The sequence below is a fragment of the Colletotrichum destructivum genome, chromosome 3 (assembly GCF_034447905.1).
Source record: "Colletotrichum destructivum chromosome 3, complete sequence".
NCBI classification, from domain to species: domain Eukaryota; kingdom Fungi; phylum Ascomycota; class Sordariomycetes; order Glomerellales; family Glomerellaceae; genus Colletotrichum; species Colletotrichum destructivum.
The window spans coordinates 4032589-4057144 of record NC_085898.1 but is presented as its reverse complement, the minus strand read 5'-3'; the positions used below and the strand labels follow the sequence as shown (position 1 = coordinate 4057144).

Genomic DNA, 24556 nt, shown 5'->3' with positions numbered 1-24556 from the left:
TGGCACGTGCGCCTATTGACTCTGGACCCTTGATAGTGTACCTACTGTCGACCTGGACCGACCTGAGTGGTTTGTGCACCTGCCACCGGGTTGCTGCCAGGGGGTCTGTCAATCAGCGAGGTACGTACTGTTTCTCTCAGACAGCAACACAGACACCGTGAGGTTCTTCCGGCTGTGCAAGTCTCGGATTAACCATCCCGGCGATTATTCCAGAATCCCGTCCAATCTGGCTGGGGTTGAGCAAACAGCAGCACCACTTAACTCTCAAGTGCCCCACTCAAACTTTTGCTCTGGCTGCAAGGCTGAACCCGCCGCCAGAACTTTTTGGCTTACCCGTTTTGCGACGCCAATCTTTTTTCGATCTTGAACGTCTCGTCGTCGCAATAACCATCCATCACCCGCGCCTTCATCTCGACCAGCCCGCCCATCTTATTCGACGGCGACGCTCTCTTCTTCTCGGACGCCACCTCACGAGTTTTGCCGAATAATACGCGCCCGTCGCAACGATGTCGGACCAAAAGGATGTCAACAAGGAGGTTACCAGGCTGTGGCGAGCCTGGCGGACGGCCCACGAGATGGCTGCGGATCGTGTACGGCGCCCCCCATCACTCCTTTGATTCTCCCTTGAACAATGGCAAAGCATGCCTGCGCCATTACACCACTCAAATCGAACCAGAGACTTGCGACCTGACGACGTTGAGACTGACGATGGGTCATAGGGTTATGAACTTGCTGAGGATGAACTCAAAATCTCGCTCGACCGCTTCAAGATGGAATACACCGCCGCCGATGGTAGCGTAAAGTACGCACACCTGAAATAGACTGTTTGTTTTCCTTTCAAAACTGACCATTGATGCCCTCCGACAGCCGTGGCAAGCTCCAGTTCTCCGCCAACCCCTCCGCCGACATGATTCGCAAATATACACCCCCTCCGACATCCCAAAACCCGAATCCGACACCCGACTGCGGCACCCTCTGGGTCGAATTTCTCGCCGACACGACTTTTGGCATCAAGGAGATCAAGAAGTTCATCCACCATCTCATCAGCAACAAGTACTCGTCCGGCATCATGGTCACCCACGTGCCCCTCTCTCCCGCCGCCCGCAAGATGCTCATCACCATCGAATCCTTCGCAAAGGTCGAGTGCTTCCTCGAGGAGGACCTTCTCGTCAACATCACCCAGCACGAGCTCGTGCCGAAGCACATCCTGCTCAGTCGCGAGGAGAAGGTCGCTCTACTCAAGCGCTACCGTCTCAAGGAGACCCAGCTGCCGCGAATCCTGCAAAAAGACCCCGTCGCCAAGTACCTCGGTCTTAAGCGCGGGCAGGTTGTCAAGATCATCCGAACCTCCGAGACGGCTGGCCGCTACGCCAGTTACAGATTGTGCGTATAAGCGTCGCGTTTCGCTCGGCTCTGTCTGGGCCGCCAAGGAAGGGGAGGTGATGAAGACGAGGACGAGGCAGGACGGGAGAGGGGGTGTTTGTGCGGGCTGGGATCGAGTACTCCTTTCTGACAGGATGGCTGACGCCCGGCGGACGGGGGAGGGAGTTTAACTATACTCTTTGCATCACTGTTGAGTCTGGCGTTGAGGGAACGGCTACGGTCTGCTGTTTTGTGTATGACAAGAAAAGAAAAAGGGGCTTCTTCTAGAAGGACAGCACGAGGTACCTAACTTACTATTTACATCGCTTTCGTTCGAACGGGTCACTTGGATTGAAATGGTGAAGTGATCAGCCGGTAGGCGTTTCTCTGTCGGGCCCTTGAACCGCGCTGGATGGCATCCCCGGCTTCTCTCGACGTAGTTGCGGCCGGCGAGCTTCGGAAGAAGGAACGCTAGTTTTGAACCCTTACAGAAGCAGACACGCCGTCCCACCATGCGTCGCAACGCCCGTTCATTTGCGACGATTCGGAGCCAACTATGCTCGTGTGGCTTCTCCGATCGCTCAAGGCGGCCGCTGAGGGAGCTCGACAGGGCGCCAGGCTCGTCTTGCTGCCCGGCACAAATGCTGTCGTCTCGCAAAGCCGCTTCCGCGAAGAACAAGACGGAAAACGGGAACAGGACTGGCTCATATCTTCACTGTACTTCCTTTGCCGGAGCTATCCCGCGACCGGGGGAGGGGCTCGACTAACTGACTCCTCGCGCTTGCACAAGCACGAACATGAACTGCCTCCCCCCCCCTCTCGCTAGGTTTCCTTTGCAATTCAATCTCATCATAAAAGCACAGCCGTACCCCGATCCCAATCATCATATGAAGAGGCTCTGCCCTCGGTATTTGTCTAGTGTGTCGACAAGGAACGGCCGTGCAGCACTGGAAGCTGCACACAACCGACCATCCTCCAGTCTCAGAAGCGGGCCTCACGATGCGAACAAGCAACACGATGCCTAGCCCTCCGAGATTTGGACCCCAGGGTTTTGCAACACAGCGTTCATGCAACGCTGTTGTCCCCCTTTCCCTTTTGTCGCCCCCCCCCCCCCCCCCCCCCCATTCACCCGCCGTACACATGTCATCATTGCCTACTTGCCTACCTCCGTCGCAAGGCCCATCCAAGAGGACAAAACCCGACTCCTATTTCCCCCTCCCTAGACCAATCACTCTCCCGCCACAGCAAATGACAGAGCCCCAGAATGATAGTAACTCGTTATCCCAATATCAGGTGGGGTCGCAAAAAGGAGCAGATGGATACTGGATGAACGCATAATCAAAGACACGGAATGAATAGTCTCAGCTTCATGAACAGACCCCCCATTCCCTTTGGGTCGCTGCCGGTGTCACCTTTCCAGGCCCTTTTCTTTCACCACTTCCGAGCCTCGGATCGAACTAGCGAGTCCTTGCGTAACAAAAAAGAACGTGGCTGCGGACGTGAATGCGGATGTCTCATCCGGCGTCATCCATCTTTTTCTGGGACACCCAGGCCCGTTTCGGAACTCGGCTCAGCAACAGGAGACTAACAGGAGTCATTGACCTTGCGGGTGGGTGACGGTGGTTTGACTCGGAGGGGAGCAAACGCCGAGTTGGCAGTTCGTCGGACCCGAGATATGCGAAGAAAAGTTTAATCGGCCCAACAAGGTAACTCAAAACGACATGAGCTCAGTCAAGGGAGGTAGTTGGTTGGTTGGGGGAAAGGTGGTGTGCTGCCAGCAGCACATTCTGAAGGAGTCAGTTGTTGGAGTTGGGTCAGGAACAGGGCCATAGCCAAATCCTACAGGGACACCTCGTCGGAAAGCAGGATCGGGAAGCCTGCATCACGGGCCATTGTACGAGCGCAGATTTGTTGAGAAAACAGCGACGCAAGCTGCGACGTGCTTGGTATATCATTATAATATAGATACTTCAAAATCGTTACGGTGTGGGATCAAGCATCGATAAATACAAACATGTTGGCGTAATCTCGCCGGGGTATATGTAAACGACAAAAAGCAAAGCCAGCAGCTTTCGTAATCATCGTAAAGCTCCGCCAAACATACCGCAGAGAGCCCCCCAGTTCCTCGTCGGTAGGGTCGGATCCTCCTCCAACGCCGACATTCCCCGTCATCATAGATCATCTCTCCTTGGAAGACCAAAGTTCAGATGCGACTGATGTGTCCAATTGCTCCCTCGACTTGAAAGACAAACACCGGTTGAAGGTTCTAGACCTCTATAAAAAAAAAACCTCATTCGTGTGAAGGATAAACTTGTTCCGGCATGTCTGCTGAAACGGTCATTATACATAGACATAAGATGCCTCATTAAGCGTCATCGCCGATACGGACATGAGCGTGATATGTGCTCGAGATCGCCTCGTACACTTGTGCTGGGACTACTTCAAAAGGCCGCCAGGGTCACTAAGTGTGGGCTCGCCAGGCCGAGGGTTATATGATGGGTGGTCATCGTGTTGCGATTGCGGGATGGGTTGTAGCTCCGTACCAGTCCTGGATGTTTGGCGTGAATGTTTCGCGTTGAGAGGGCCTAAGAAACCGCCCAGGTCTTGCAGCAGCGCTGTCGATCCACGTCGTAACCCAGTCGATGAAGCGGGCAAGGCTGGCGAGGGTGCACCGTGACCACTAACAACCGACATCGGGTCCACGCTCGAGACGATGCTGTCTCTACGGAATGTCGGTCCCGCCCCGACCTGGTCTTCCGATAGCAAGCCTCCCACGTCGAAGAAGGAAACTCTCCGGGGCGTCGTGGTCGAGTTGCTCCTCGAAGAAGAGAGGTCGTGGGGTAGAAGCGACGCGTCGCTACGCTCGGCATTGCTTCCTTTTCGCTGTGGGAATTGCCACTGTCTCAGCTCCTCGCCAAATGGTCTGGCAACTGGCGCAGGAGTGTAGCGAAGCTGCTCGGTATCGAACTCATCTTGCGATCCGGCTCGTCCTCGCAAGTCGGGATCGACCCCGAGGCCAACGTCGCGCACAAGATCTTCGTCACTGCCCCAGTGTTGGTGTAGGGTCGGCCGTCGCGAGTCGGAGCCTCGGTCCATCGAGTCTGCGGCCACGGAGCCGTATTTAAACTTCCGTTTCTTGATACCTCGATCCCGCACAAACGAGCCAAGAACCAGCGCGTTGGCTGCCGTGGTCGCAAATAGAAGCTCGACAGATGCCAACACCGATCGCAGCTGTTGCCTGCCGTGGTCCCTGATGACGTGGGGAACGCGATAGATCGTGACGCCGATAACGGATAGGCTGAGAGAGAAGAGCAGTGTGAGCTGGACTTTCCTCTTGACGTTCATCTGGCTGCGCAAGATGATTGGAATCGGGAAGAAGACAAGGAGCAAATCGGTGAGGATGTTGCACGTCGCCATGGTAATGAGGTGGGCGAAGCCTTGGCGGCACTGCCCTCCTGGGTCAGGAGTAACCTGCCAATAATGATGAACGGGTCGACATTCCGCCAGATCGCTGATAACGATGGCAATAAACGTTGCAACCAAGGTACATCTGATGAAAACGAGCGTCTGTTCGTAGGAACGTGCCCAAGTCACGCCGGTCAGACGCTTAAAGAACTCTAAAATGGTGTTCTTGAGAATCCACAGTCTGCACAGACGAAGCGTTAGCAAGCCATCTTACCGCCTGGTTGGTACCTGTGTCCTCAAGTACTGGAATCTTGCCACACCAAAAAACAGAACTAAAAGAAAAAAGAGAAAAAAGCAAAAAGAAAAAGAAACAACAGTTGCCGGGCGGCTTAGAACAAACGTGGCCGGGGTGTTGGAAAAAGGGAAGTCATTTGACATACGTAGCTGCGTAGAAGATGCGGCTCACAAGCACGAGACCACTTGCAATTCTCTTCCTCGTCTCGACTTCTTCGGACAAAGTGATCCCGTCGAACTGCGCATTGTTGGTCCCGTAGAGCAGAACAAAATGCACACAAACCATCCGAAGCCAAAGAGGGATCAGGGCGAGGGCGGCGACTTTGTCCTCTTGGAACAGCCTCTCGGTTCGAATGAAGCGGCCGGCGACTCGCAGCAGGATGATGACGGTGCAAAATGACGTTATCCACCAGCAAACAAGCAGCGAGGGCTTGTCTTGCGAGAACCTGCGCAACTCGGGCGGCTCAGTGTAGAGATTCATGGCGGATTCGGGCAATCCACGCCCGTCGACCTCCGTAGAGGGGACGACGAGCGGGGAGGTAGCTGTGACGTCGAGGTGCGAGGAGTCGTTCGGCGTGCGCGTTCACTCTCGGCGCGTGGTGAGTGTGGTGAGTGTGGCGTACTCGTCACAATGGCCGATGTTGGCGATGATTTCGAGATAACACAATCCGTCGGTTGGCGGATGACGAGCAAAAGGCTGCTAGGGCGGCTGGTAGACGTATCGCTGTAGCGACTGTTGCGTCTGATGCATGAACTCTGCGGGTACGAAGGGACGAACGGTACGACATGAAGCAGGCCGGATACGGGGGTGGTGACGGGTGGCAATGATGGAATTGGGTGCATAATCGTCTCGACAACGACGAGCGAGAATGCTACAGTTTCCTGTCTTTCTGTACCGACAAAACGGCAGAGAGAATCGCGGGCATAGGTCGAGATCGAAAGTGGTGGAAGGGGGGAGACATGGAGTCTGGTCGAGATGCTGCGGAGGAGTGGGTGGAAGTAATACTTTGGCTGCACCGAGCAGACGCAGATAGAGGCAGGTCTTTGTGAGCATACCGCTGCTCTCTTAGTGGCCCCCCACCCCCTAGGACAGGGTGGTCGGTGGGATAGGATAGGCTGGGCTTGGATGGGGTAATCAAGGATACCTGGTGATGGTCCCTTTGCAGGCTAGGGATGAATGATGAATGGGGATTTGGGCCCTTGGGGAGAATGGGGGGGGGGGGGAGGGGGGGGGTGTGACAGGATGATGAGGGACTGGTGAAATCGAGGAGGAGGAGGGTGTGCGGTCAGGAATTTGATGGTGTGCACCCGCAGCTTTTCTTGGCTGGCCAATCCCGATCCTGTCGATTAGAGGGCGAGGGGTGAGAGGTTGAGAGGCGGTCGGGTGGGTGAACGGCGGGTTCGACAGGCCATAGGGGAGCATTCAAGGCTGAGCGGTTGGTATTCTGTTGTCCACAAGATGTGTATCCGTACTGTCATCAAGAAAAGAACCGACTCAAGCCTGTGGCAAGAGAGACCCAGATGCTTCGTTGTTACATTCCTATTGTGCCCCTCCATCACCTTCCATCCAGTGCCAAGTGTCCATCTGTGTGGTCTCGTAGCATCTTAGTCAGTCTTAGTGCGGACGCAGATTTAGCGGTCAGCCGTCGCAGAACTGCCAACGCTCGCGCTAGTTGCTCTTCCCAAGCGTGAACGGAATGATCTTCTCATCTATCTGGTGGGGGAATTCGGAGCTGGCTGGGGAGCTATGAACTAGTGCAGCGTGGCTCGGATGGTCGAGGGGCTCGCTTCGAGCATCGTCTTCATCCCGCGGCAATATCTTACTCTGATCGACACTTGGGGCCGAGGTGAAGCAGTGTAAGAAGCGTCAAGACCCAAGGGCTTGACCTTGCTCTGTGGTCAAGTTCACCTCCTGCGCATGTTTAGGTGGAATGTAAGTAGGCACCCAACTGAAGGGGGGTTCAGGTGTCGAATCCGCGCCCGCTGTGCTGCTTCCACAACTGTCCCAGTCCAGCACCCAAGTCTCGCCATGCTGCATCTCTGGGATCGCTGAACTTGAGCGGCTACCGTCAAATGGGCAGTTTCGCGTAGATAGTCGGTTCGGGCGCTGCGACAGCGATAACACGCTGTGCAGATAGATAGATGCCTGGTCCCTCGACGGTCACGGAGCACACTACGTGCTCTGCCGCGGCCTTCGCTTCCGCCGCCTCGTCATCGCCTCCAAGGCATGCCGCTGCTGCCGCCATTCTTAAATCACGACAGGAAGCAGTGTGTTGAATCCGTCATCCCGAATCCCAAGATATCGACACGGTCCAAGAGCTGTTGGGACTTGGGTGCATTGGCAAGTCTACAGATACTGTCCTGCCCACTGTCCACTGTCCACTACCATCCAATACTCTTCCCTGTTTGTGTTTGTGTTTGTGTGTGTTTTGTCTCGGCTGCCTGAGGTCGACTCAATCCTTATTTCCCAGTCGTGTGCTCCTCTCCACTTAGATAAGGCGTCGGCAGACTAGAGGCCAGTTTCTTCTTCGCAGGATTGGTGGACCGCCCGTTCAAACTTCAACGGCCGTTATGCGCACGCCCCCCCCCCCCCCCTTTTGCTGGCACGGAAAAGTTGCGATTTTTCAGTGTCTTGTGAGTCGAACCAGCATCCATCATGACATTCCAACTCGCAATCGTCAGTGCCGCAGTCTAGTGCATATACATACTTGCTGTGTTCCAAACGCACGACGCAGGCGCGGAGACGATGCGCGGAGGCGGTTTGACCCTTGCTCTCTCTTTCTTTACCAGTGGAGCATTGTCGCGAGGGATTGCCAATAAGCGGCAGGCAAGCTTGACAAGGAACGGTGTTCACATTTCACAGAATTGCTGGGTAGTGTATTCGTAGTGTCCCATTGCAGCCAGCGGGGTGCCATGCCCTACCGTGCCCTGCCGACTTAATGCTGATGGGCTGTAGCAGAGTCTGACACATTTGGCAAGCTTATCCTCTGTCAGGTGAGAGGAGCGCAGATCGGATAGCTCTTGCTACAGGCGACAGACTGGCGTATCCATGCTTCTCTGGGCTGCCTCGATGCAGGTAACGAGCGCCGTGGCCGGATAGCCATGCGCAGCTAAGGGATGGGAATCCTCGACCTGAAAGGAAGAGAACAGAGATAACCGCAGTTCGCTTTTTTGGGCTCTGTTGCATGGCTGAGCCGGGGGGGGCCGGCGGCGCAGACGGACGGAAAGCTCGTTGCAGCTGAGCTGGGCGATACATGCAGGATCGTGAGAGGAACAAGGCGGCAATGGGCTGGCCTGGTCGACTCGAGCATGTGGGATGGATGGAGTACGGATACGCAGCGAACAGCATGAGTTGGGTCGCGCGCGTCGTCTCGGCACAGCTCCTAAAATGGACAGCTGCATCGCCTTGTGTGCCCCGTAAAATCCATCAGTGATTACATCCAGAGTACAAGTATCTGTACTCTGAACGGGTATTGGGAAGGGTCGTATCTCCAACCCAAGCAGGCACTAGCGTTGATATGGCGCGAGGCAGCTAGCTCGAACCAAGACGAGGATTGAACGGACTGTAGCGCGCAGGACTCATGGCAGGCCAGCAGTAGTATGAGTCTCTGCAAGATGATGGAGGCAGGGCAGACAAGGCAGACAAGGCGTATGGATACAAGTTGAACCCGCGAGAGAGAGAGGTGATGGTGGTGGCTGACGATTATGCCAAGTTGCCCAGTCGACCGGTGGTCCGGAAAAAGGAAGCCATGGCCGTTATCGTTACCGTCAGGTGAGGAAACCCAAGTATCGAATAGAGCTCGGGGGTCAAGGTGCATTGGTGCATACCCCTCCCATCCTACACTATCACAATATTTTCCGCGGTTGCAAGTCGCAGGTGAGAGGCGCGTAGTCGTTTGAAAGAGGGCATTGGTTGTGGCATGGACGAGACACTGACTGCGTCTGGCCGATCGGTTTGATGTGATACCGATGAGGCAAGGTGAGTGAGGTGAGACCAGTCAACTTTGCCGAGGCCACTTGGGAATGACTGAACGCTGGTATTATGGAGGGGATGAGGCAGAACTGAGGTATTCGTACTTGGAGTCTGGCCCGTTGCAACTTTTTTTCAAGCGATGTTGGCATTCCAGCCGGATTTTGAGTTCAGTCAACGGCGGGTCAAAAATGCAGGGCAGAAGACAACCAAGGAGAAGGATAAGGTGGTGGTAGCGGCGGCGATGTGGTAGGAGAGGATTTGGAGAAAGGGCCAGGCCCGAGAGCGAGGGTCCACAAAGAGGGTGGCTGGGGCGTGGGGGCAACGATAGGGGCGTGTCCTGGAGAACAACCTGAGGACGGGACAAGGGACAAGGAAAGCGGAGGCAAGCACGCTGGTCGGTCCTGCCCTCCCATCTTTGCCTCGTCTTTATGTTTTCCACCCCCTTTCTCTGTCCTCTCTCGCCGTCCTCGTCCACAGCAGTCGATTTGACAGTCTTCCTCCGTTATCTTTGACTTACCAGCCTCGCCTCGTATTCCACAGAGCTTTGTGTTCTCCATTCGCCAACTTAGGGACCGAGTCTCGACTCTCGAGCTGTTCCGTCAATTACAATCCCAGCATTGAGGCTTGAAGAAAGGCACATTGTGTCTTGCCCTGCCATGTCCTGCCTGCCTGCCCTACTTCCCTGCAAGTGGCCTCCTTGCGCCTATCCACTTGAACTGTGGACAAGGCGGGAGAGGTTATCTCGTCATCTGTTGGCCAGGGCAGAGCAGCAAAGTGGGTGACACAACCGCTTAGCTGGGGAAAGGCAGGCATGGAAGGCACAGGCACAGGAAGAAAGAGCTGGGTGCTGGGTGCTGGGTGAGGAGCATCGAGGGGGAGGGCAAGCATGGACCACCGCTTAGGCAGGTAGGCTGTCCATTTGCCGTCCTCTCCCACTGGCCCGGTCGCTCCAGTTTCCTGTTACCAGGAACATTCGATGGAGTCCCGTAAATAATAGCAGGCCCGATTCGGTCGTAACAATCAAGATGCATCACGGAGGGGAAGAAACCCAACAAATTGCACAACACCAACAACACCGCCTGCAGACCCAGGTATCGTAAACGTATGTGCGCGTCGATTCGACTCGTGGGGCTTCCTCCCCCTTCATCTCTTCCGTCTCACGCACTCGCAGTCGCGGGTCGGATACATCGTGCCGTCCCTGTCCCGCCCGCAGACATACGCTCGTGCTTGCCGTTATGCCATGCCACGCCGCGCAGGCTGAATCTCGAGTCTTAGCTTATCATGTATTCTTTCGACAGCCAATCAAGACTTGGTCGGCTTGGTCTTGCACTCCCTCCTCTCTCTTGGTCGTCGGCTGTTGGCTATATGTTGTTGACGCCGGAACGAGCTGACATGAACGGCGTTGCTGTGTCTGCCTCATTCACACCACGCCACTGCTCACGCGACATTGATCCGAGACCAGCCCTCAATCGTCAACGGCCGGCCTCTTATGATTCCAAGGGGCCCACAGACTGTTGAAGAGTTTCATCGCATGGTTGCCAGCTTGCCCGACTAAGCAGGTTCTTTTGAATGATACCATTCACGTTGGGGGGAAACGACCACGCTAACCTGATGCTCGCCAATCGACCAATCCCAGCCCCTCCCCTTCCGGCCATCATTGACTGCCACTTATCGACGGCCGGATCGATGCCCGCACCCCATCCGTCCGCTGTGCTTCGTCTCCGAATTAACCCTCGCCAGATTGGGCCGTCTGCGTTCAATGGCCCTTTCTCTTTTAGGCTTGGTCTTGAGCCCCTCTGCAGACTGCCACGGACGACAGACTCACGGTCAATAGATGCAGTAGCTCCCACTTGACAAGTCCTAGCTTGTCTCGACAGGCGGGCTGGGCTGGGAAACTGGATGTCTACTTACTTTGTCCATCACGCCATACCCTGTATCCAGGTCAATCCGCCGGTGCCTATCGTCTTTTGGGCCTCTTGATGCTGAAATTTGCTTTCCAGGATTCCTTGTCTCAATTCCCACGTGGGGGGGAGAGTGAGTTCGTCATGGGCGAGCGGACGACAGACCGGACTATGTATCATGTACCAGCGACCTATTGGACCAGAGAAGCATAGGCAAGGGGGACGGGAAAGATGGCCGGATCCTAGTACTGCTATCGCCGCGGCAATTGCCTCTCTTCCGAACGTCGCCGACAACTGAACGAGCGCCCGCCTCTTTGCGAGAACTTTGCTGCGAGCGACGGGATATGTCCAATATGCGTGGCAATGCGTGGCACAGCGTTGGCACAGCCCGCTTTAATCTCCCGCCAAACTCTACCCGCAGTTCTTGTTGTTGTTGTTGTTGCTGTTGCTGCTCCTGCAACAACAGACATCACATCCTCGACCCGTAGGAAGGGACTCTGGTTTGATCATCTCAGGCCGTCCTCAGGCCGTCCGACTGTGTAGCGCTATCAGGCACGGCGGCAGAGGCCTGAATCCACGAATCGGCCAGACTACATAGCATCAGCCTCGACCATCGTCTCAAGCAACCCAGGGTCGAAAGCGCCCGACGAGAGTCGCAGGTGACAAGAGTGCTACCGGGTGAACGGAATGATCTGGCTGGGGTGTTCACACCAAGCCTCACGACCTTGATGGACGCGAAAGTCGTCCGGTCGACAAATATTGGCACGAGGCCCGTGTGGCCAACGCAATCTGTGTCTTGGGATCATCCAGTTTGCAAGTGCACGGGAGACTCGAGAAACACAACGACGGCAACCGGCTGTGAAACACCAAAGTTGGATCCGAGTCGTGCTTACGGGCTCTTGGCTCCCGCATCCCTGAAGCAGGAAAGACGAACCCTTTTTGCTTCGTGCCATCTCGAGCTCGTCAGATAAAACCGAAATCTCTCACCCCAGACAGAGACTGGCTTGCATCTCATATACGATTTGTCGGCTGCCGCCTCTTACCCTGCTGTGAACGGAGGGGAGAAGAAGAAGTAAAGGCGAGGAGGACAACACGACTCAACCGCAAAATGCAAACATACTTCTTGGTCGGTGCCCTTGCGAATGTTCTGTACGGCCTTGGCATTATCCAACCTTTTGCCGTTCCGTCTCGGCCCCGAGTGCACTTACAGCATTCATCCCTAAATTAGTTGCAAGTTCGGCAAAAAGCCAAAAAGAAAGGCCGGCCGATGAGGCCGCCACAGAACGTGATGCACGCCGAGCCCCCGACAATATTATCCAGACTTTCTCCTCAGGATGGTTCTCGGAAACCCATAACTGTTTGGTTACGCGTTGCGATTCAACACGGACACCCGTGACGGCATCAGCCCGCCCTCCTATCGAACCCTTGCCGCTTTCCTCGACACGGGACAGACACCCCTTGCTGAGGAACGCTTCGTGAGCTACCTGCCTATATCGCAGCTGCTCGATAGATTGGTTCGGCGGCAACACATCCTGCCCTTTCGCAGACGTCCACGCCGAACCTCCGTGCTATGTAGGTTGCAGCATTGCCAGCGCGAGAGTCAGTCGTCTCTGGTCACTATCGTTATCGTTGTATGCAAAATCTTTCCCCGTCCACCTTCTTTGCTGGTCGACACACCAGTCGCCATCCTCGGACGGCTGTTGGATTTGCTTTGCTTTTAGCAGCTTCTAGCGTACTTCAAGTTCCGTCCCAACTTGGCCGTCCCACGCACGCTTGCCGGTTGACGAAACATCTCAGGGAAGCGCCAAACTTTGAAGCATATGGGAAATGTGTGGTGACAGTAGCGTGGTATTATTTGGGTGGGTGGGGGCATCCTCACACAACTACGAGAACCTTCAATCCCGTTCAAAAGAACCCTCCGCTCCAACTCCGCGTCCATGTATTACTAAACCGCCTGGGCCAACCCAAGCTGATTCACGACACGGTTGATGGATGCTTTCTCGGCCTTGCTCCAGTCGACACTCTTTAAAATATCGGCGCCGCCGTCGTCGCCAAACAACCTCCACAGTTCGTCGACGACCAGGCTCCTCACCCGAGGCCACGGGTGAAACATCAAGGCACCTAGTCTCTTCCTAGCCTCGGTGACGCCGGCCCTCCTCTTGGCCTGAAGCTCTACGGGAGCCGAGTCCAGGCCGGTCTCTGCGCCCTCCCCTCCGAACCCGGCCACGCAGCCGTAGACCTTGATGCAGGCCTCCAGCTTCCTGACGCTGCCTGTCTTATACCCCGCCTTCTGCACCTGCAGACACAAGTGCCGCGGCTCAACCTCCCGACACTTCTGGAAAAGCCCGACGTGGCAGAGGAACGCCACGATCTCGAGCGTCGGCACTACCACGCGGTCTTGCCCCTGCCTAGTCTTGACGTTGCTCACCAACGCTGCGCAGACCGCGCTCAGGTTTTGCGGCGACCTGGCGCAGAAGTCGGCCAGTGCGGCGCGGGACGCGATAACCAGGTCCTCGTTGCCCGTGTCCGCCGACGTAACGTAGCCCGCCAGTAGCTCGGCCATCCATGCTCCCGCGTCGGACCTGGCCGGCTCTGAGATTTGGCAGTGCAGGCTCGAGTCCGAGGAGTAGAGATCGAGCAGCGTCCGGAAGTACTCCTTGGACGAGTAGGTAAGCTTTGTAAAACCTGACGCGAAACTGATGGGGTTATGTTAGTGAGACTTGGTTTCCCCATCCCCCCTTCCCCTGAGTCGCAACACCAGATAAAGGGTCCCTACCTCGATGCTAGAGTTAAAGCAAGGACCGCATGCGCTTCAGTGCGGACACGGTCCAGCTTCTCGGCGGCCAGACGCAAGATCCTGAGAAACAACCTCGAGATTGCCACCGGCAGCCACGAGTCGGCCCCGTCGGTAGCCGCAGCGCCACTCCCGGAGCTGTCCTCCCCGAGGGCGACCTTCCAAAGTGCCTTGGTCGCCCTGAGCGCCTCGAGCCTGACGTGAGATCCCACGTCCCCCCTGGCATTGGTGGTGTAGTCGTTCAGGCCCTCCGCCAGCAGGTCCAGAAACACCATGGCCCGGTCGCGGAGCACGCCGCTCTGCGACAGGCTCTGGAGGATCGCCACGCGCGTTTCGATGTCGTTGTCGCCGGCCCACCTCGTCAGTATTGTGTCGCAGACCAGGCTCTGCTCTTCTGATTCCTGAGCACCGAACGTGGTGGTCACGGGATACGCCATCGTAAGGGCAGAAAGGATGCCGGTGTCGTTCTGCGTGCGCGACGTCGGCCGCTGCCGGACGGTGCTTGCCCACTCATTGATGATACGTCTGCGCTCTTCAGCACCGGAAAAAGTGAGAAGCACGAGGGCGGCCTCGGAGGATGCTTCTATGGCCTCCCTTTCTGGGCGGGCGAGACCGGCGTTGACTACGTGGTTGAAAGTTGATACCAGGCTAACCACAGCGTCCGGTATCTTTCCGAGAGCATCAACCGCCCTAATAGCCTTGAGTAGGTCTCTGGTGTCCTCGGTTGATATAACCTTGTGACCTGGCCGAAGATCCAAGGAACCGTCCACAGATGACGCCGCTGCTTGTAAAATAGGCAAAGAGGAAGTAATGAGACGGCTGGCTGCCTCGGCGACCAGCTCCGGCCTACGATACGTCGTCGTCTGGAGGTCCTCGAATATCGTTTGCAGCTCATGGATGATGCGATGAATGATCCCAGTGACGCCGTCGATGGGCTTCTTCGCCAACAGCTCGGGGGTTTTGTCCAGCACAGCGGCAAGGCAGAGGAGGAGGCCGTGCCTCTCGTCGACTTGACGGTTCTGGAGCGTGCGTAAACGAGCCAAAACTCTGTTGATGGAGGCCGTGAACTGTTCGGCATCATTGGGGGCATTCTGTCGTGAAATTTCAAGCGTAAGCGTGCCGAAGGACGCGCCGGCGACACGCCTGGCGCTTGCGTCGGCGTCTCCTATGCCCCGCCAGCCCAGCAGGCCATCCAGCAAGGCCGTCCCGTACTGCGACGAGAGCTTTGTTGCATTGAGAGCCACCTCGTGGATTGCGCGGGACCGCAACGCGACGGTGTGGTAATCTACCGTCTGGACGACCCAAATGCCCTTCTCCACCGTGTCCGGGTGCCGGCCGATGAGCTCCTGCAGCGCCGCGGATGAACCGCGGCGGATGTTGCCCGCGGAATCCAGGGCAGCGGTGACGGTGAGCTCGGTTGCGAGAACCTGGAGGATGGAGGCGTCCGCATCGTGCAGGCGGGCTGCGACAACGGCGGCGGTAGGGACCTGCAGGAGTTCCGCGGTCGTGTAACGCCGGGCGAGGGCCCAGATGCCGAAGCAGGCGGCGTCGCGGACGTTTGTACCGATGGAGCCGCCTGAAGTGCTGCGCTTCTCAAAGGAAAGGCCGAGGAGGAGGCCGTGGACGATGTCCGGGAGCTGAGAGGCGGGTGGGGAGCGGCGGTAGAGGAGGTGAGAGAGGGTAAGCATCAAGCCATGCCACTCCAGGGGGTCAACGGCGGCGAGGTCGCGAGTCGAGATCTTGGTGCCGGGATCGCGAGTCCAGAGGACGTTACGGTTAAGGGAGTCGAGGACGGCGTCGACAACCTGCGATGCCATTTCCGGGTCGAGCTTGAGGGTGACGATACTGAGGGCCTTGGAGGCGGCGAGGCGGACCGGGGTGTCGTTGTCGGCGAGAGACTCGAGGAGGTAGCCGATAGAGGTTTCGATGAGCTCAGTGCTGTGGGGGTCCGGCGGGGCCTTGCGGAGGAGGAGCACGGCGACGGAGCGGATGACCTTGATGAGCATCTTGCGGGCGACGGCGACGGAACGGATGGCGGCCGCGACGGGAGTGTCCCCTCCAGGCATGGCGGCCTCGGCGGACGCGACGGAGTGCGCGGCGATGAAGATGGGCGAGAGGTAAGCGTCCATGTCGGAGGTGTTGATGGAGGAGCGGAGGACGCCGGCCAGGAAGGAGAGGATGCCGATGTAGAAGTAGGGCGGCTGCGGTGGGGTAGACGGGTCCGGGGTCAGGGAGGCGAGGGACCAGCGGACAAGGGCGGAGAGGACACCGAGCGACTGCATGTCGCGGCGCATGGCGATGCGGACGAGGAGGGCGCGAGCGCCGTCGCGTTCTTTGCCGGACGAGGCGAGGTACTTGATGGCGAGCGGGAGGATGCGGGCAGTGATTCCAGGGAGATTCGGGGGCCATCTAAAATTCGGGATCTCGGGGAGGGTAATGTCCGGGTCGGCGGAGGCGGAGGAGATGCTGGACAGGTCGAAGGGGGCGAGGAGGAGGTGGGAGAGCCACAGGAGGACGAGGTATCGCTCTTCCCAGGACCATTGTCCCGGGTTGGCTGGCGGTGACACGGCGGGCTGTGGTGATAGGGGTGTCAGGGAGGGGCGGGCCGTTGAGGAAGCGCGCTCGGCAAACTCCAGGGCCGAGAGGAGGGGCTCGATGTGACGGGACTCGACGTTGAGGAAGCGGACAATGACCTTTTCGCCGCGGATCTTGGTAAAGGTGTAGATGAGTTTGGCGATGGCGAGGTTCAGGGGCTCGAGAAGCTGCGAGCGGTTTGAGGATGATGAGGCCGAGGTGCGCGTGCGCGTGCGCGTATGGAGGTGGGCGAGGTAGGTCGAAGCGAGGAGGGGAAGCCAGTTTGGCAGGTGGGGATCCAGGAGTTGAGGGAGTTCCTGGAAGGGGTCGAGGAGCTGTAATGGCAGTTGGCATCGTGAGATCCCATATGAGGGTGTGAGTGTGGGCGTGTGCCGGTGCACTTACACTTGAAGTCAGACGTGCCGTTTCCGAGATGCGGACGCGGGCACGGAGGGTCTGCCCGTCGGGTTTCCGGAGGAAGAGGGGCAGAGAGCGGGAGAAATCTGCGATGAGGTCCGATGAGACCTTTTGCAGCTTGATGTCGCTATCATCTTCGTGGGCGTCCATAATTACAGGGCTGGGGGATGATGATCTGGTCGGTTGCAAGAGAGCGTTACTCCACGTCCATTGGAGAGAGGATCAAGAGTGAGAGAGAGCCCGAGGTGGCTCGGTGAGAGGGACTGATTGTGGCAAGGTGAGCCAAAGATTTCCCTGGACGCTGCTTCCGTGGCACTCTGGTGGTCGGGGAGGATGAAACTGGATAGGGCGGTAAGATATTGAGACACTGGTCCTGGTTGGACGATGAGCGTCTGCGGATTGAAGATGGGGCTCTTCTGGATGAGTGAATGAGTGAGTGAGTGAAGTTGAACAAGTGGGTGCAGTCCATGTAACGGTGTCCGCACAGTGTTAATTGGCTGTTGATGTGGGTTGCCACGGTACTTTCCCAGTGCTTCTCTCTCAGCGGCGTATCTTTCATCTCAACTTGATCTCATCTGAACTAGGTACCTAGGTACATTAATACTTCAGATGTCAGACGATATCAAGCTTCATCCAAGGGCCTGTTAACACCGAAATAACCGAGTGATGTTATAATACTGACAGCTACAAGTCAATAGTTTCGTCGGATTAACATAACGAAGCTCTCCAATAAATAGGCAGACTGAACATATCTTGTGTTTGCTATGTAAGACATCTTGTTTGGGTAAATTTACAACAAGTCGACTGTTGAGCGTTTAACTAACCCCCGATGAAACAATTTCTCTATCCTCTTGTGTAGGTACACCCCACTTACCTTCATTACCATCTCAAGTGTGCTCGAATAATCGGATTGCTCGCGCTTGCCCCTCAGCTGCGCCATCGAAACTCATCACGATGGCTAGCCTGCAAGTGACAGGACGAAGGTGAAAGGTTGGTGGACAGGAACAATCGTCAACCTACTCACGGCGTCGCCCCTCAACTCGACTCTGTCACATCATGCCTCTGAGAAGAGAATCCGTTCACGCTACCTGCGTTTGGAACTATCGGGAGCCACTTCTGAGCCACATAGGCGGCTCATCGGGCGAGCCTCCTTGCCACCAAGGCCGTTTCAACCCAGCAGTACGATTCGACAATGATCACCAACCTGCAGGGCATCGCCAACGCAACCGTCCTCCAGCTGCTGATCCGTTCGCGAACCCAAACCTCTGCGTCGCATGTCAGAAGGCACTTGGTGAAGACGCACTCGAAGCCGACGACCCTGTATGTTTCCAGTCTGGCGAGGCAGGACTCGAGGCAGCAAGCCCTTGCTCGACATCTCATCCTGGAGACGAGCACCAATTCACCGGGAAAGTCTTGGGTCTAAGCTGATGTTTGGCGAGAAGTACCAGACAACAGGCCCTCCGCCCTCTTGCACACACGCATGGACTCCCGAGATACTGTCAACCTGATGAGCAGCTGGCTCGATGGCTGCAATTCGAAGCACCCCGAGTGCAAACGGCGCGTCGCCAGCTCTTACCACCCGACCAGACCGGTCGATATCGTCCCTCTCAAGAGCCTCTCTTGGACGATCCGCATCAACAAGTAAAAACCGCCGCCGTTCATCACTCGAAGTTACCTCACTCCGAGTCACCGCTGGGGCTCGTCGCTATCTCCTACAGCTCAACTCACTTACTCTTGCGGAGTGTCCGGGACACATGCCTGTCGGCAGTCTCCCTCGGAAATTCAGGGACGTGGTCTCCCTGGCACATCACTTCAACGCCCGCTACATGTGGATCTTCGCCTGCTAGAGTCTGCCGCACGGTATATTGCTGACACCCCAGGAGTAGTTTTGAAGATCTCGACGTGACACTGGCACGCCTTCGTCAGAGCCTAGTGCATTAATGGAAACATTATGCACGCGTGGGAGACGCCGACTGATGAGTTTGTCCGGCCGCGCCCTGACATACGCGAAAGACAAGCTCGCGGCATTGGCGGGCGTAGCCATCATCATCGGACTCGTCTCGGGGTACAGTGTCAGAGACCGGCCAGGTGGCCGGTCTTCTGGGAGTCTCGGCTTGTCCAGCAACAATGTTGGAGACTGGAGGGCAGGACGGGACAGAGGCCCCAGCCCAAATATCGTGCACCATCATGTTCGTGGGCCTCGGTAGAGAAGGGGATGTTCTCTCGAAGCAATGGCAACTAGAGATGAAAAGATCGTAATTCTCGTGGAAGCTGTCGGAGCCGGGGTGGTCCCCTTGGCCGAGGAAGCTGTTATGCAGTCGGATGGAGGTTTCAGTTGTCGGCCGGCCACGTACATCTCGCTGAGATGTAGGATGATCGAAATAGTGAGACTCTGAGAAGATGAACTATACGACCTATTCGGCTTTGGTGAGCACGGGGAAGCCGAGCCTCTGTCTACAGAGCCCGTTCTTCTGTCTAAGCTGTGTTGTCAAGAACAAGAACGTCCGGCGATCTCGGAAGGACTCGAGATCGCGGCCGTGATATTGCTGCCGGTCACAGCTGAGGGCTGCTGTGTAAGTGACACGAGTGACACTGCAGCCTTAAGCCGGACGATGGGGGAGGGGAACGTCTGCTGGTTTTTCCGGAGCTACGGTGTCTCTTGCAGAGAATCTCATAGTTTGAAGGGCAGCTGAGAGTCTTGCTGTACCAGGCTTGTCTAGGGACTTTGTCCGTTGAGAGCGGGGTTGACAGTTTCTCGAGCCTCGACCTGGTTCTCACGGCAAAGGAAGTGATTGCTAGATGAGTCGACGTCATTGAACACCGACACCAACGGAGAGTTGTTCTTCCTTGCCAACAAAAGCGTGCCGGGGTCAATCTATTGCCATCACAATGTCTTATTATCCGTCAACTATAATTGAATATCGGGGGTGGTGGTGGATACCGAGATCTATGCGGCCCCCACCCTTCCCTTCTCTTCGTTCTCGTGATCCGTCCTCAAAACCAATACTAGAAAGGCTCGCGTGGTGAGAAACCAGCCTGGATGGTAGGAATGGCATGATGACAGGAATGAACAAGCATGCCCATAATCGTCATACCCCTCCCCCCTCCCCCTTTATTTTGTTATTTCTAGGCGTCTCGAATATTCTCCGTGATTCCTGCAACAGCCGTGTAAGCGGGGTTTCGTCGCCATCGTCGCCGTCGTCGTCGTCGTACACCCCCCCCCCCCCCCCCCCCCCCCCCCCTCCCCCTTCCCCGCCCCCGCCCTCTCACCTCCGGGCCAGCATTAGCACAACCCTATTCCCGTCCCCCGAGAATTTTCGGAGCATTTCTTCCAGCGAGAGGAGAGCATGACAGCACTTGACACCGCGGCACACTTCGCGACTCCACGACGAGGGAAAGCTTACGAGGGTATGGGGTAAAGACCCCGATGGCGGTACCAAGGAAAGACCCCCAGCCTGCCTCGGAGGCGTGGCTCTAGATGGTACTTGGCAACGGAGTTGTTTCTTCTCTTTCTTTCTTCTGCGTTTCTGCCGGGGTTTATACATAAGTTCTGTTCAACCAAAGGAGCAAGCCTCCTCCTCCCCTCCCACTGGGACACACACGTGGACCAGGATGACAAGGTATGTATATATATATATAACATCAAGCGATATCAGATCGTCACCGTCATCCACTCCGCGTGGATCTGGTATGCTAGTCATTGCATTCGTTCCTGATGTAATCAAGGTTTAAATGTACAGTAAAATCCATCTATAATGCAAAGCAGATCCCATAAGTTCCCACAACTACCCATAAACTCCCGTAATCCTCGTCTCGCTCCTGTGAAAACGGTACCAACCTGATTCCTCATATCCTCATGCAACTTGCATGACCTGTTGCTGTGTCGTATCGCCTTGCCGGCTTCGTTCATTTGTCCATCAAAACACCCTCCCCGTTGTTACCTGGTCATCAATTCATTATTGCTTTGTTTGTTGGTACATCATCATCATCAACGCCCCGTGATGTCATCTCTCTTTCCGAACGTCAACCACGCATCGTCAGTTTCTTCCTCGGGCGCTCGTCTTTATCACTAGCTGACGTAGCCTCTGATCTGGGAATGAATAGAGAGCCGACGTCAAGCTCCCGAGACCGGCGTCGATAGCCATTCGAGCGTGCCGAGCGAGAACGGCCAAGTAGAGATACTTCTGGTGTGATGCTCAAGTCAAGGCCACGGACGGATCGACAAAAGAAAAGAAAAGAAAACAAGGAGGAGAAAGAAAAAGAAGAAAGAAAAGACAAAGTGATCCTGACGAGTGAGAGAGGGCTCGGTCGTCGGCAGCCCTCATCAGAAGTCCTCGTCCATCAGACATCGATACCAAAAGAACGCACAGCACGCAAACACCGAAAGGGCACGCATGCTTCGTCCGCCCGTGATCTGCGCCATGTCGATCTCCTGCGGAGAGCGCGCCCTGCTCGCCTCCTCTTGACGATGACGACGACGGCGTTCCTCGTCGGCGAACCGCACGCGGTTGTAAGGGTCCTGAGGCTGCATACCGTACGTCGGCGGCGGCTGCCGCACTTGCCGCACCGATTCGGTGCCGGCGACGGCCGTGGCCTCAGTGCCGGCCGTGTTCACCGTGTCCGCGGTGCCGGGCGCCGGCGGCACTTCCATATCGGGCTGCCGCCGCGGTTGTTCGATATGCGGGAACGGTGGTGGCAATGGTGGCGGCGGCGACCGTGGCGGCCTTGGTGGTGGTATCCCCCGTCCGACGCCTCTGCTGTCACCACCGCCGACACCACCGCTACCACCGACGCCCCCTGCTCGTGCTCCTGCTCCTCCTCCTTCTCGCTCCTGGCCACCACCTGCTCCGTCTGATGAGGATGAATATGATGAATAGTTCGAGTAGATGGAGAACGAGCTGCGGTGAGGATGGTGCTGGCCAAGGACGCCCGAGCTGGCTCTGTCGCTGGTTCGATCGCTGTTGCGGACTCGGCCGTTGTAGTTGAAGTCTCGAAGCCCGCGCTCGCCGCCGTGGCCGGGAGTCGGCTCCGCTCCTCCACGAGGGAGCCCGCCGTCCTGCTGCTGCCGCCGCCGCTGCTGCTGCTGCTGCTGTTGTTGTTGTTGTTGCTGCTGTTGCAACCCCTCTTGCATCTGCTGGACATGCTGCTTCTGCAGGACCTGAAGATCCTGCAGCTGCAAAGCCGGACGGTTCATGGTGAACATGGACCTTGGGAAGAGGTAGGTGTGACCGAGAATGGCTTCGGGAGATGTAGGTCGCCAGGCGTGGGGGTTAGTGAATGCCTCCTTCTTGCCGGTATGTCGGGCCACCAGCGTGGCCAAGTGATGTCGAGAGATGAGGCGGGGATCCGTTTCCAACTAAATGGAGACTGTACTGACTCGATACTCAGGATGACTGACGCCCAGGGCGGACAAGACGCACCTACTCACTTGCAGTTTCGCCGGTGAGTGAACAGGCAAGACGGATGTCGCGCTTGTGCAGACGCGCGAGCGTCGGGTGGGTTGCCACGGATTGTTGGCGACGACGCCATACACAGAGTTCGAACGAACCGTTGATGAGGAACAGGTGACGCATCTCAGACCCGAAGCAACCGATATTCCCCCCCTCCCGCCCCCCGCGCATACCGACCTACCCAAGAGAGCCTCGCCTTTGGGGGCTGGGTACACAGTTTGGCTGGGCCTCAATGCCAATGCAGAGCGGCAGTGCACGGGGCATCCCTCTCCTATTTACACTTACAAACGAAATCCAGATTGACTTCGGAAGGAGGGAGGGGGAGGCTTTGGCTCAAGCTCCGCCTCCGCAGCTCTTGGCTCTGATGTGGGATCACGTTTCTTGCGGTCTTAAAACCGAATGACAAAAGACAAACCCGAAAGATAGTCCAAGTCGCCCTCTCTGCCTCTACGGATCCGAGAGCAAGCCAGCTGTTTCTATCTGTAATGTAGCGCATGTATCCGTACAATGGTGCCAGTCCAAAGTTTGGTCTGCCGGGGATGGGTGGTATGTCGGCGACCGGTTTCTGCGGCTCTCGTCTCAATCTGTGCTCACATACACACACATACACACGCACTCTCTCACACTCTCTCCCTCTCTCTCTGTGTTTGCGTGCGTGTGCGTTACATGTGGGTATGCATGTACGTTTGTGAGCGCAGCCTACAGATCTGTTAGTAAGTCGTGTCTTGATACCGCGAACGAGAGATCAAACAGTGAGAACTGGGATCCTTGTCGTTCAAAGCAAAGGGAAAAAAAAAAAAAGGGGGGGGCTACCCTGCCCGGCAATCCAACGTTTCGTGCAGACGCCGTTGTCTCGTGTGTATCAATCACGCTGCTTCCGAGTGACGATGTTGGCACGGCGGGGCTCTGAGGAGATCGGGGCCCTGGAGAGATCGGGGCCGGGCGATGTCGACGACCATGACCGGCCGGACCAGGACCCATCAGCCAAAGCCATCGCGCCTGTCGGTTTCGGGAGGTTGGGATCAACCAAGGCCGGTTGAGCAGCATACCCCGAAGCTCGATGTCATTTTTGCCACTCCTCGAGTCAGTCGTGTCGGCAAAGCAAAATAGAAGAAAAAAAAAAAGAAAAAAAAAAGATGTGTTTGTTTTTTTTGTTTTTTTGAGAAGAACAGACTTCATGACAGATGCCGCCGCTTCGGCGATTGACGCAGCTTAGGGGGCACCCGATTGCCACGGCCGGTCAACAATGACACCAATGAATGCATGACTTCCACAGGATGGCCGGGCGTGTACCCGCATCCAAGTTGGATGGCCTTCGCGCGTTGCAGCAAAGCCCGAGCATCGCAGCGCGGCAATAACTTGTAGAGGACCCCCCCCCCCCCCCCCCCCCCCCCTCTCAAACCCCGCGTGATATGCCGTCCCCGTCCATGGTTTCGGAACATGGCCGACTGATCAGAGAAGACTGCAGCACGTCCTCCCTGTGTCTTGCAACTGCCGATGTGAACAGACGAAGCACAACCACCACCACCACCACCAGCCTGTGGGCAATGCCGGTCCCTGGCACAGAAGGGAAGGGATCCATCGGGTCACGGACCACGGACCGCGGACCACGGACGGCGCGGCCATTGGCACATTGCTCGCGTCTCCTTTCGCTCAACCTCGTTCGTCATTGCTGATCAAGCAAAGCCGCGGGCAACCTAGTGCTCGTCTTGCGTCGGAAGCAGGGCGGAATTGTGCCTGCCGGGTTACCTCTGGTTGTTTATCGGCCCTTGGAAAAGAGTTCGACAAACCCTGGCGCTGTCCCGTCCCCGAACCAGACAGAAGGTAACTCATTTCTGCCGCCTGAGAAGACGGCGCTGGCCACGAGCTCGCCGCCATTCCGGCCATGTCTGTGTGACGGCCGAGGTGTCAGATAATCAGGCCATCTGGACGGTCTAGCAGCAGATTAGACGGCTAGGGGCGCATCTTTACCCCCCCCCCCCAGTCGTAGCCGAGGGTTGGGTACCCAGCATACCTTTGTGTGTGTGTGTGTGTGTGTCTGACCCTTTAGGACGATGTGTCGTTGACAGGAGGTGGAAGAATTTGTGCCGTAAATGGTCTGGGCCGGCGCCGCGGCGCCCCATCGCTAGTCGACATGGCTCACCGGGCGTTGGATTTGGTTGAACTTGTATTGGTTGCACAAGCCTGTGAGGGAAACCAACAACAAAACAAAACAATGGGATGTTTGCTTGGTCTAGTATGGAAGAAAGCGACATCCAGCCAGCACATCTGCCGCCTATCGAAGCGTGCATAGAGAAACGGGCGCAGTCCCACCGTCCACGTGAGTTCGTGCCCAAAGGCGCGGGTCCATTGCCGGTATGGCTGGCTGGATCCTGGGAACGGCCGT

At 56.7% G+C, this 24556-nt stretch overlaps 7 protein-coding genes across 7 annotated transcripts; 2 read left to right on the top strand and 5 right to left on the bottom strand.

Moving 5' to 3' along the window:
- The first annotated feature begins 230 nt into the window (after window positions 1-230).
- Window positions 231-1781, top strand: CDEST_05322 (Putative RNA polymerase, subunit H/Rpb5, RNA polymerase, Rpb5). The gene is made up of 3 exons (XM_062921481.1): window positions 231-590; window positions 720-802; window positions 868-1781. The coding sequence occupies exons 1-3, from the start codon at window positions 507-509 to the stop codon at window positions 1391-1393; spliced, it is 693 nt and encodes a 230-aa protein (XP_062777532.1). The 5' UTR covers window positions 231-506; the 3' UTR covers window positions 1394-1781.
- Window positions 1782-3097: 1316 nt separating this feature from the next.
- Window positions 3098-6076, bottom strand: CDEST_05321 (uncharacterized protein). Its single transcript, XM_062921480.1, has 2 exons — window positions 5208-6076; window positions 3098-5008 (listed from the first exon to the last, which is right to left on the bottom strand). The coding sequence occupies exons 1-2, from the start codon at window positions 5540-5542 to the stop codon at window positions 3799-3801; spliced, it is 1545 nt and encodes a 514-aa protein (XP_062777531.1). The 5' UTR covers window positions 5543-6076; the 3' UTR covers window positions 3098-3798.
- A 3416-nt stretch (window positions 6077-9492) lies between these two features.
- CDEST_05320 (uncharacterized protein) lies at window positions 9493-9922 on the bottom strand (the record flags this gene model as incomplete). Its single annotated transcript, XM_062921479.1, has 1 exon — window positions 9493-9922. One exon carries the CDS (start codon window positions 9920-9922, stop codon window positions 9638-9640), a length of 285 nt encoding a protein of 94 aa, XP_062777530.1. The 3' UTR covers window positions 9493-9637.
- Window positions 9923-12730: 2808 nt separating this feature from the next.
- CDEST_05319 (Putative armadillo-like helical, tubulin-specific chaperone D, tubulin-folding cofactor D) lies at window positions 12731-17131 on the bottom strand. The gene is made up of 3 exons (XM_062921478.1): window positions 16709-17131; window positions 13712-16638; window positions 12731-13631 (listed from the first exon to the last, which is right to left on the bottom strand). The coding sequence occupies exons 1-3, from the start codon at window positions 16868-16870 to the stop codon at window positions 12881-12883; spliced, it is 3840 nt and encodes a 1279-aa protein (XP_062777529.1). The 5' UTR covers window positions 16871-17131; the 3' UTR covers window positions 12731-12880.
- A 1069-nt stretch (window positions 17132-18200) lies between these two features.
- CDEST_05318 (uncharacterized protein) lies at window positions 18201-18365 on the top strand (the record flags this gene model as incomplete). Its single annotated transcript, XM_062921477.1, has 1 exon — window positions 18201-18365. The coding sequence occupies one exon, from the start codon at window positions 18201-18203 to the stop codon at window positions 18363-18365; it is 165 nt and encodes a 54-aa protein (XP_062777528.1).
- A 2448-nt stretch (window positions 18366-20813) lies between these two features.
- Window positions 20814-22095, bottom strand: CDEST_05317 (uncharacterized protein). The gene has a single exon (XM_062921476.1). It carries the CDS (start codon window positions 21921-21923, stop codon window positions 21045-21047), a length of 879 nt encoding a protein of 292 aa, XP_062777527.1. The 5' UTR covers window positions 21924-22095; the 3' UTR covers window positions 20814-21044.
- Window positions 22096-22441: 346 nt separating this feature from the next.
- CDEST_05316 (uncharacterized protein) lies at window positions 22442-23349 on the bottom strand (the record flags this gene model as incomplete). Its single annotated transcript, XM_062921475.1, has 2 exons — window positions 22442-22894; window positions 22984-23349. 2 exons carry the CDS (start codon window positions 23347-23349, stop codon window positions 22442-22444), a joined length of 819 nt encoding a protein of 272 aa, XP_062777526.1.
- Between the last annotated feature and the right edge of the window lie 1207 nt (window positions 23350-24556).

Coding starts and splice junctions, on each gene's coding strand:
- CDEST_05322 (XM_062921481.1), top strand. CDS start 507: ATGTCGGACCAAAAGGATGTCAACAAGGAGGTTACCAGGCTGTGGCGA. Junction 591..719: donor ACGAGATGGCTGCGGATCGT/GTACGGCGCCCC, acceptor GATGGGTCATAG/GGTTATGAACTTGCTGAGGA. Junction 803..867: donor GCCGCCGATGGTAGCGTAAA/GTACGCACACCT, acceptor GCCCTCCGACAG/CCGTGGCAAGCTCCAGTTCT.
- CDEST_05321 (XM_062921480.1), bottom strand. CDS start 5,542: ATGAATCTCTACACTGAGCCGCCCGAGTTGCGCAGGTTCTCGCAAGAC. Junction 5,009..5,207: donor CGCATCTTCTACGCAGCTAC/GTATGTCAAATG, acceptor TCGTCTGTGCAG/ACTGTGGATTCTCAAGAACA.
- CDEST_05319 (XM_062921478.1), bottom strand. CDS start 16,870: ATGGACGCCCACGAAGATGATAGCGACATCAAGCTGCAAAAGGTCTCA. Junction 16,639..16,708: donor CGGCACGTCTGACTTCAAGT/GTAAGTGCACCG, acceptor CTGCCATTACAG/CTCCTCGACCCCTTCCAGGA. Junction 13,632..13,711: donor GCTTTAACTCTAGCATCGAG/GTAGGGACCCTT, acceptor TAACCCCATCAG/TTTCGCGTCAGGTTTTACAA.
- CDEST_05317 (XM_062921476.1), bottom strand. CDS start 21,923: ATGTTCACCATGAACCGTCCGGCTTTGCAGCTGCAGGATCTTCAGGTC.